Below are 10,307 nucleotides of genomic sequence, written 5' to 3' on the forward strand. Positions count from 1 at the left end.
GGCAAGCAACCATCTATTGTGTCACTCCAGGGTAATTTTAATGGCCATCTGCCACTTCTGCCACCAAGTAAGCCTGCAGCTGGGAGCCCACCAACACAGAAGGAGCCCCATCAAACAGTACTTTCCCGAAAACCCACGCTAGTCCTGTTCACCAACCAGGCTATCACAAGACTCAGGATAGCCTGGTTGCTGGAAACTTCCTTCACCATGATAAACATTTCAACATGCAGGGGCAGTAGCCAAAGAAAAATGTTTGCCCCCATGGTGACCTTATCACTCTGTGAGTGGGCTCCTCAAGGGGATACCCCCCCCCGCATTAAAACGGAATTGCCAAATGGAATTTCCCTTTGCCAAATGGAATTTCCAACCAAAGCTGACTCTGCACTCCTTCACTTGACATTCCAAGTATGTTATAACCATGATCATTTTTGAGACAGCTAGAACCAATGTGGTATACAATTGCCTGGTCCCGAATTGCCCTTCCAATCCCCTAGGAGTCTAATCTAAATATCTGAAGAGGGACTCAAACTGGCCAACAGCTACCTTTCTCCACTAGGTGCCAAAAACATTCCTTTTAGATATATATATGCTCACAATGTCTTTCTGGTGCCATCCTCCTGGCATCTGGGGAGGAAATGCTCACTTGAAGGGTCAGTTTAAGGACCAAAGAAAAAGCAAGGAGAGAGACCTAATCTACCTCTTTATTGTTCCTTGGTTAGAGACAACATGACCATGCTGGCTGGGGGATGATGGGAGTTGTAGTCCAAGGGCAGTATCCAATACCACGCACTAGCAGGACCTACCGCAATGGGAACCTAGCGATTCCTGATATAATCCAAAACGAGTGGAAACGCTCATTTCAAAAAGGGCACAGATCTGCAGAATTCACAGAAGGGAGCTCTGCTGACAAGTCCCATTCCAGAAACGGGCATTTGCGCTCATTTCCAGAGTTAATTTTGCAACCGCAAATTCCCCATTGTGCAAGTGGCGGGTACTGCGAGTTCCCTTCTGTGAATTCTGCAGATCTGTGCCCTTTTGGAAATGAGCGTTTCCACTCGTTTTGGATTACAACGGTGGAGGCTGAGTGGCAGTATTGGATACTGCCCCAACATACCTGGAAGGCAGTAGGTTGGGGAAAGCTGTCCTACTGCCTCTATCAACTTCCATTATCCCCAGCTAAAGTGGCCACCAACTATACCTGCTGGGGACAACAAGAGCTACAGTCCAAAACATCTGGAGGGCATAAGCTGGGTTGGCTGCAGTAGGGGAATTACATAGGATGCTGAGCTCTTATGATAAGCTCTGCTGTGGGAAAACAGAGGGGAGTGAGAACTCTTGTTGGTTCCCTCACTACTACTGTGCCATAGGAAAACCACCCTACTTGCCCATTCCTGCTACGGTGGCAGTGGCATCACAGCCACTGAGCAAGGAAGGAATATTTCATTGCCTGAAGGAATTGGCTTCTTCCCTGGGTCACAGCCCTGCCTCTGGACCACATAAAGGGTGCCTCTGCCCCAAGCCACATAGTGCTAGTAAGAAATAAAGGCACTGAGATTTAAGTGGTAGTGATGGGAAGAGGGAAGTTAGGTACTTTTCTAGATGATTTTTCTCAGCAAATAACTGGACATTGTTTCTTACATCCTTTTTCAGGTTAGGACTTCCGTTGCAGGGAAATTACATGATTTCCCCAGAATTCAAACATTGAGCTGTTATGAATGGGAAACCATGGTTCCCCCACCACCACCCTCACTCCCAGAACTAGCATATCAACTGCAATACTGAAATGTATTTTATTTTACTTGTTTATAACATTTATATCCCAAATATTCTTCCAAGGCAGTGTACATGGGTTGTCATCCCACACTTCATTTTATTCTCACAGTGACCCTGACAGGTAGGTTAGCCTGAGCAATCGTGACTGGCCAAAGGTCACCCAGTGAGCTTCATGTCTGAATGGGGATTTGAACCTGGATTTCCCCAGCCTTAGTTCAACTCTGTAACTACTACACCACACTGTCTCTAAGTGTGAGAAGCTGCATGAGTCTAACATGTATCTATTAGTGCCCATAACATCACTGCTTATTATAAGCAACACAACTTCCCTTCCCACAAAATACCAGCTAGCCCAGCCCTCTGCAGCAATGTCCCACCATTTCTTTAATATTTGTCCTGTTTTATTTCTTTGTTTCTTTCTTCAAATGAGCTTCCCTTCTCCAGCACTGCTTTGATCTTTTTTGTCTGATTAAAAAAAGATACAATGTCCCCTGCAGTAGGCTACATTCCTCACCCAATATATTACACGGGGATGGGGTTTCATGCTGTTGGCACTAGGCAGAGGCTAGAAACAGTGACACACTAAGGAAAAAATCCAGGATTTTAAAATTCTTAATTGAGGGTCAGACTAGATGTTACAAGAAATGTGTGTAATTCATCCCCAATAAAACCCCTTTTTTCTTTTAACAGTAACAACAACAGTTCTGGTGAGATAAAAGACCAGAGACCAGAAAAGCAGTGAAGGGGCGGGAAGGGGGCTTGACCCTTTCTCTGCCTGCCACCACCACTTTTCATCTTCACATTGCTTCCTCACCAAGATGCTTTCTATTTCCGAAGAGGGTTGCAGGGAAGCTGATGGGTTTCATGCATTTGTTCAGCCCTCTAAATGGTAGGTTAATAATTGGTTCTAAAAAGCCACCTTTGGATTCAACGTACAATTCTGTTTTGAGTCACAAGCACTATCGAGCCGTCTCTGAGCTTAGATCATCAACGATTTCCCGACCTCCATTGAGTTTACAAAGGGATTTGAGGAAAGTGCTAGGTGGGAGTGGAACACGCAGAATATGGTGTGACTTAGGAACTAGTCCACAGTTCTTGGACACAACCACTTTGGACTGTGTTTGGTGATGTTCCCCCCCAAAGTTAAAAATAAACAAACCTGTAGGTAGAAAATTTGCATGTAATGGCTAAAACCTTTATTCTTGGCATCTAGTTTTCTATGTGAAGGGATGTTCATTTGCTTTTGTATTATCCAGGGGTGAGCAGGAGTTACAGCAGAATCTACTGGTAGATCTCTTCTTGATTTGAAAAAGAGTGGTAAGGATTTTTGACTCCCAATTGTTTAAAAATGGCAACAACAAAATGACTTCCCCTGCCCGGTCGTTCTACTGCTGAACTGAAGAACCGTTTCATGTGTGTGTGACTAGGAGTGGATTTTTGTGTGAGAGTTCAGTTCTAGTACTCAAAACGAATTCCTAGGCTCAGGATTCTTTTTTCTGAAGTTGTCTTTTGTTCCTGGCTCCAGTTAGTGGATCTGGGGATTCTAGTAAAAACACAAAGTAAATCCCACAAGCCTGAAGCTGCCCACCTCTGAGGTATACGATCTCCAAGCTGTGTAGACCAGGGGTGCTTCCAGACGAGGCTTTTATTGTTCCATTGCCTCACCCCATTCAAAGATTTTTACAGGGGGTCCAGACAATGCCATCTTCCATTCATCACCGTCCTGTGTTTTCTCACTGCTTCTCCCGTCTTTTTTCTTACCGTGGAAAATATGTTAAGGGAAAAATAGATGGGATAGCTGCATAATGCCACCTGACTATTAGTGCTAGGACCCCTCTGTCTGGAAGCACCCTAGATCTTAGAGGCAGGCTGCAAGGAATATAAGCAAGGTACATGTAATATAATGAAAAAGGAATGTCAAGGGGCCACCAGGCTTTGGGATTTATAAGATTCAAAGTGGGTCCAGGTTTACTACAGTCAGTGAACCAGGTGTACATTATGTTAAGGAACATCCATTGTTTGGCAGTATATAAACTCAAAAAGGACCTCACAGAGCTGGACAACATGCAAACAAATGCTAACCAAAATGATCAAAGGGTCAGAGCCCCTTTCCCAGTGCAGAAGGGTTAACATGGCCTTCCTCAAACTGGTGTCCTCCAGAGGTGTTGGACTAGGTGTTGGGGGTGATGGAAATTGTAGCCCAGCACATCTGGAGAGCACCAGTTTGAGGAAGGCTAGGCTAAAGGATTTCAGCCTTATAATAATATACACAGCTTTATTAATAGTGTGGAGAAAATAGGAAAAATATTTGTCTCTCTCTCCCATAATACTAGAACCCAAAGTTATCCAATGAAACTGATTGGCTGAAGAGTCAGGACAGACAAAAGAAAGTGCTTCTTCACACAGCACATGCATTCTTTCTGGCATCGCCACAAACTGGTGATGATCATGGGATTAGATAGCTTTAAAATGGGACTAGGCAACATTTATGGAGGATAATATCAAATGGAACTTCCAGGCTGAAAAGCAGAATTCCCCCGAATACCAGTTCTGGAGGCCAAAGAGCAGGAAAAGGTTGCTGTGGGCTTCCCAGAAACCTCTGGCTAGCCAGTGTTGGTAATGGGATACTGGTCTACATGGGCTCCTGGTCTGATCCAGGAAGCTCTTTCCACAGAATAAGGACGGGCAACCTCCGGCTCACAGACCTAATCCAGCCTGGGAAGTTGCCCATCCAACTTGCTCCTTCCAGGATTCCTCTAGGAGGCAAGGCTTGGAGAACAAGACCTGCACCCTTGAGAAAACCTTGCTGTTATCTCCAGTCAGAGATCAGAGATAACAGCAGGGGGGTGCAGGGGGGGATTCTCCAGCAACCAGCTCAATCCCAGACCCTTTGCCCACGTGGCGGCTTCCCCATATGGCACAGAATATAATGGAAGCCCCACTCCAGACAGGACGCAAACCTTCAACATTTCAAGAATAGGTGACACGCTTGAATATTGCTTCTTGTCTGACAACCTCTGGTGAGAAGATAGCTGGAAGAGAGCATGAGGACTAGAGGAGGTTGGCAGGCTTCTCAGTGGATTGGGACCAGAGAGGGTGTGGCTATTATGGAATGGGTAGGAGGCAGGGCATCTCAGATGAGAATGTGTGGTGTGCTTCAGAGAAGCTGGAGTTGTGGCTTCCCAAAATCGGGTAAGAGAAGTGATCAGAAAACCAGGAGGCGGATAAGTGGCCATCTGCCAAGCCAGCTAAGAATGAGAAGGTTCCCAGGGTTATGGCTTGAGGGGATCGGAGAGGAGGAGGAATGCGGGGGGGGGGGGTGATGAGGAGGCAGAAGATGGGGCAAAGTGGTTGGTCTCATCAGGTGAGTGCTGGGATCAAAGAAGATTAACTGGGGTGGGTGGGTGGAAGAAATAATCTGGAGTGGGCAAGGTTGGCAGGCTCTGTAGAAATGTTGGGTTGGGGTTGCCAAAATGAAGGTTGGATTGCTGTTCAAATTGTGGGCGGACAGGGAAAATATGACTTGGGAGGCAGAAAGGTTTGTAGGCATTTACTTTGCAATGAAGTAAAGCGATGGTTAATTGCAGAGAGAAGGGAACCACTGCGTGTGTGTGTGTGTGTGTGTGTGCGCGCGCGCGCGCGCGCGCGCGTGCGCAGGACAGGAGAGACTCAGAAATTCAAGCTGGAGTTTGAAGAGGCCAGAGAAGGCTGAGGGCAAAGGTTCTTTAGCTGACGGAAGGTTCATCTATGGGGAGGACTTAGGGGAAAGGGATGCTTAGGGATATGGAGGAACGGGGAGCGCCAGAAGGCTTAGAGGAGACTTCCACAACAAGGTGTCCTCCGTACGCCTTGCACCACGACTCCCATCATCCCCGGCCGGTTGGGGATGACGGGAGTTGTAGTGCGGAGGCCGCCTGGCTGAGGGAGGCTGGCTTGATTTCAGATGGGGGAGGGTGTGTGCAGAGATCCTGCGGGGCGGGTGCTGAGACCAGTCGCATGGGGGCGGCGGGGGGGGGCGGAAATAGAAGGCGGCGGCGGGAACTCACCGGATCCCTCGGCAGTGACGATGGCCTCCGGGGAGATGCACACGCCTCGGTCGTAGACGGGCAGCTCGTCGCAGGCCAGGCTCTCGGGCCAGGCGTGGCCGTACTTGAGGAGGACGGGCTCGCAGCCGGCTCGGGCCCGCTCGCACACGGACTTGCAGGGCTTGATGGGCTCGTGCTGGAAGTCGATGGTGCAGATGGGCGCGTACATGGCGCACAGGAAGAAGAGCAGGTCGGCGCTGCAGTGGACGCCCAGCAGCCCCTCGAACTGCTCCATGGCCAGGATGGCGTTGGCCTGCGTGCTGTGGTGCAGGTGGTTGGGCATCTTGGTCATGTTCCAGGGCAGCGACTTGCAGAGCGGGATGCGCACCGGCTCGCACGCCGCGCCCTGCGCCGGCGGCGCCCAGCTCGCCAGCAGCCCGGCGGCCAGGGCCACCAGGAGGGCGGGCGGCACCATCGCCCCGGCGCCCCGCCGCGACATCCACTCCCCTCGGGGGCGAGCGGCCGCGCCGCGCCGCGCGCTCTTCCTTGTCCCGCTGTGCGGAGCGGCTTCTCGGGGTTCCTCCTGCGGCTGCCGCTCCGGGGCTCCCCGAGGGCCGCGCTCTCGGGCGAATCCTGCGCAGGCGGCGGCGGCGATCCGCGAAAACGGCCCGGGAGGGGCGGGCGGACTCGGCTCCCGGGAGAGATCGGATCGCGACCTGGACCGGACTTAGCCGAGGAAGGCAACCTGGGGAGCGCCCCCAGAAAGGAGCCTGCTGCGGGAGCGGCGCTTGGGAAGTTTGGAGAAGGGTTATGCCGTGGGGGCGGGGAGGGGGCGGTCAAGAAAGAGGAAGTTTCTGGGGGGGGGGGGCGGAATCGCGCTGCTCCGAGATCTCTCCGGGTCTGCTGTTGCCGCCGGCTGGACGGACAAGACCGGCTTCGCTTCTGTGTGGCCAGATCCAGCTCCTTTTCCACTTTCCCACCTCCTGGCCACAGAGCCCCGGCTCCTCCTCCTCCGAGAGCTGCAGCTCTCCTTATCCCCCTCTGTTCCCTCCCCTGCTTTTCATTTCTAAGGGAGGAAAGACAAGGGGTGGCGGGGTGTGGGGCGGGCGGACGGACGGACGGGTGCGGGGGGGAAGGGAGACGAACGAGATGACCTGAGGCTGCATAAACTTCCATCGGTTTAAGGCTGTTTGTAACCAGCCATGCCCCTGCTGTTTATCCCTCTGGAAAGTTGCAGTCTTTCTCTCCACTCTTCCCCCCCCCACACACACACTCTTTCTTTATAGCTTCTGGATCTGCATTTTTAAAAAACCAAACAAGGGTAATCATTGTAAAGTGTCTTGGAACTCCGAGGTGGCGGACAGGACACTCACACCATTTAAAAGGCATAAATTAAAAGACAGGGGTAAAGAATCAGCTGGGTTATTATTTATTGTAAGAAACATGCTCTCTGTCGCTCGCTCTTCTTCCATAAATACCGCAAGTAAGAAAACTGGAGGTGTTCGTCTCGTTCCCATCATCCGTCTCCTTTCTGCTTAAGCAGTTCTTTTTGAGTTTCCTTCCTTCCTTCCCTTCCCTCCTCCCCCCCCTTTTCTTTCTCCCAACAACAAAAGTTTCTTATAGGCGCTCTCTGTCTAAAAACGGCAGCCCCTCTCTGCAGGGAGAGAAGCCTTTTTCATTGTGCTGGCGCTCTCGCTCTCTCCCTTCCCCCATAGAAATATCTCTGGGAAAACTTGCACCACAGTGGCCAAAGGACGCTCTTTCCACAGGGATCCAGATGCATTTAATCTACAGGAGAAAATAGAAAGCAGATTCTCTCTCACCATCACCGCCATCATCCACTCTCTCCCCGTCTCTCTCTCTCTCTCTCTCTCTCATCCCCCCCCCTTCCAAGCCCCCCTTTTGCTTCCCACTAATCTCCTTTTCAGGGCATGGCAGAAAATGAAGTGACCTATGGAGGCACCCGAGTCCTGTTCCAGGGCAGATACACACACTGAGGTGGAGTAGAAGTTGGAAACTAAAAGCCTAGGAAGGCAGCAGAAGGGGGGGGGGAAGCAACACACACAACAGGAAATCACCTTTGGTCTCCATCCTTGAGGTTTGCCTTTGTGTTTTGCCCAGTTCTTTCTCTCAGATGATGATTCTGAGAGAAAATGGATACTCTGCACTTTTCCATTCCAAGAGCATACAGTGTTCATTGATTTGACTTGGAGACAAAAGTTGGGAGTGTGTATGTGTATGTATATGTGTGCATTACACATTATACACACACACACATGCAACAAAATCTTGTGGCACCTGAAATGCTATGGCACATGAGCTTTCATGGATGACAGTGTACTTCATGGGATGCATCAAGTGTTATCCTGAGTTCCAAGGATAATGCTTCATTAAAAGGTAAAGGTGTCCCCAGCCAGCTGTGTCCGACTCTAGGGTGTGGCGCTCATCTCCATTTCTAAGCCGAAGAGCCAGCGCTGTCCGAAGACGCTTCCGTGGCCATGTGGCCGGCATGACTGAACACCGAGGTGCACGGAATGCTGTTACCTTTCCTGCCGAAGCGGTGCCTATTTGTCTACTTGCAATTCCTTGCTTTTGAACTGCTAGGTTGGCAGGAGCTGGGACTGAAGACGGGAGCTCACTCCGTCACGCGGCACTCAGGTCTCGAACTGCTGTCCTGCCGACCTTCATCTGATGAATTGGACTGTAGTCCACAACAGCTTATGCCATAATAAATGCCTAAGCCTTTAAGGTCCCACAAGATGCTTTGTTGTTTTTGCTGTACCAGACTAACAAAGCTTCCGCTCTGGAAATTAACACATACACACATTTCCCTGGAGATGTACACAAGGAGTTCACAATTCCCTAGTAGGGAATTCTGTATAGGATTCTTTCCACACATCCTAAATTCCTTCTGTGTAAATTTGTGGGCCGCAATTCAATGCAGAATTAAGCACACACGTCCACTGATTTCTATGGGCTTAAGCATGCTTTGTGTCGTAGCTATAGACACATGTTCATATAGAGCAGCACTGAAATCTCCAGCTTGTTGTTGTTGCTAAAGTGGTCCTAGTTGAACTGGACAAGGCCAGCTACAAATCTGAGGGGACCCTGAGCAAAGTACCCTCTGGCAGGCCCATCCCATGTGGGCAAGACCTGGCAGACCTACCTGGAGGTGGCAGACAGCAGCAGTGCTGCCATCAACACGGGGCAGCTGGGGCTGGGAGCTGCCATTATTTTTCCCAGGATGCAATGCGTCACTCCAGGGCATTGTGGGAAATTTAGAAAACTGTAAGGGGGTCTAGGCAGGCATCAGTGCTGGAGCTCCAGCAGCTGCCTGAGGCTTTTGTCTTATTTTGAGGGATGAAGCTGGCTTCAGCTTTCATTCTCAAGCTTTCTGTGTAGCTTTATGCATTCCACAACATTCCAGGTGGTGGCCATGTACAATCTACCAAGACTCAAGCTGCAAACCAAAATTTCCGATGAGCGACTTCACGAGCACTTTGCAGAGAACCTGTGGGAAGCAGGGGGAGGCCAGGGCTGGAAGAGGTCTGTCAGCAAACCCACTCTAAATCTGCTCATATATATGGTTGTAAAAATTCCCCCCAGGCTGACACTTGGCAGGAACATTCCAGCTGCAGTCCTGGTGCTCAACCTCCACAAACATCTGTTGATGTGTTTTCTTGTGAAAACAGAAAAGCAATCCTCAATTCAGTGGTGAATCCGGTTTATTATGGTTTTAATTTTTAAAGCATGTCCGCTCTTGGTTTTTTAAGGAGGTGTAACGTGATTGTCGTGAACAGTCAGCAAATTCATGGGGGCTCCCCCCCACTTTTTTAGAACAGCATCTGGGAGGTGAGGGATCCCAGAGTTTTTGTTTTTACTGGTGCTTGTTAGCTAGTAGAGATTTCAAACGCGTTTGCAATGTAATCATAGCGCTGTATTTACAAGGTGTTTTAGGGGAGGGGCCATACCTCAGAGGCAGAACACCTGCTTTGTAAGTGGACAGGGGTCGATACAAGGGGCACAAGCACTTTACAAGGGAGAGGGCTGCACAATGGACAACAGAACCCACACGATCACAAGAGGCGGCACTGCGAGCTGTGTAGGGCATCTCAGTCGAAAAGTGCAAATCAAAGAGAAATGGGAGATGGGCACAGGGCTGGGGCTAAAGGTAGGCATGGCTGGGCACCTGTGAAGGGCCCACACCCTTGGACTTGGCTCCTCCTTTTCACTACTGGAACCTGCTTGTTCACCTGCTTCTCACTCTGGTCCAGACAACAGTGGCAGTGAGAAGGTGATAATGGCAGTGAGAAGGGAGACTCACTGAGGGAGGGGCCCACTGAGGGTGGTTTTCCCAAGGGCCCTCAAAGACCAGAGCTGGTACTTGATGGGAGGTCATGAGGTGACCTCCACAACCATCACATGGGTTCTCTTATAGGTGTGCAGCCCACTAGACTAATTTTAAGTGGCAGAGAAGCGGCAGGACAGGCCTCTCAGTCAAGAGACAAA

The 10,307-nt window shown here is 50.1% G+C and overlaps 1 protein-coding gene across 2 annotated transcripts in view; it reads right to left on the reverse strand.

Annotated features, from left to right (window-relative positions):
* FRZB (frizzled related protein) overlaps positions 1 to 7,277 on the reverse strand; it is a 57,695-nt gene extending 50,418 nt beyond the window's left edge. For both annotated transcript variants that reach the window (XM_084815311.1, XM_084815301.1), the window contains exon 1: positions 5,820 to 7,277. In XM_084815311.1, coding sequence (XP_084671437.1) covers positions 5,820 to 6,297 — 478 coding nt within the window. In that variant the 5' untranslated portion in view covers positions 6,298 to 7,277. The remainder of the gene's footprint in view (positions 1 to 5,819) is intronic.
* Positions 7,278 to 10,307: the final 3,030 nt, after the last annotated feature.

Source organism: Heloderma suspectum, chromosome 1, assembly GCF_057233095.1.
Source record: "Heloderma suspectum isolate Gila_16-S chromosome 1, 16-S_ref, whole genome shotgun sequence".
Lineage (NCBI taxonomy): Eukaryota > Metazoa > Chordata > Lepidosauria > Squamata > Helodermatidae > Heloderma > Heloderma suspectum.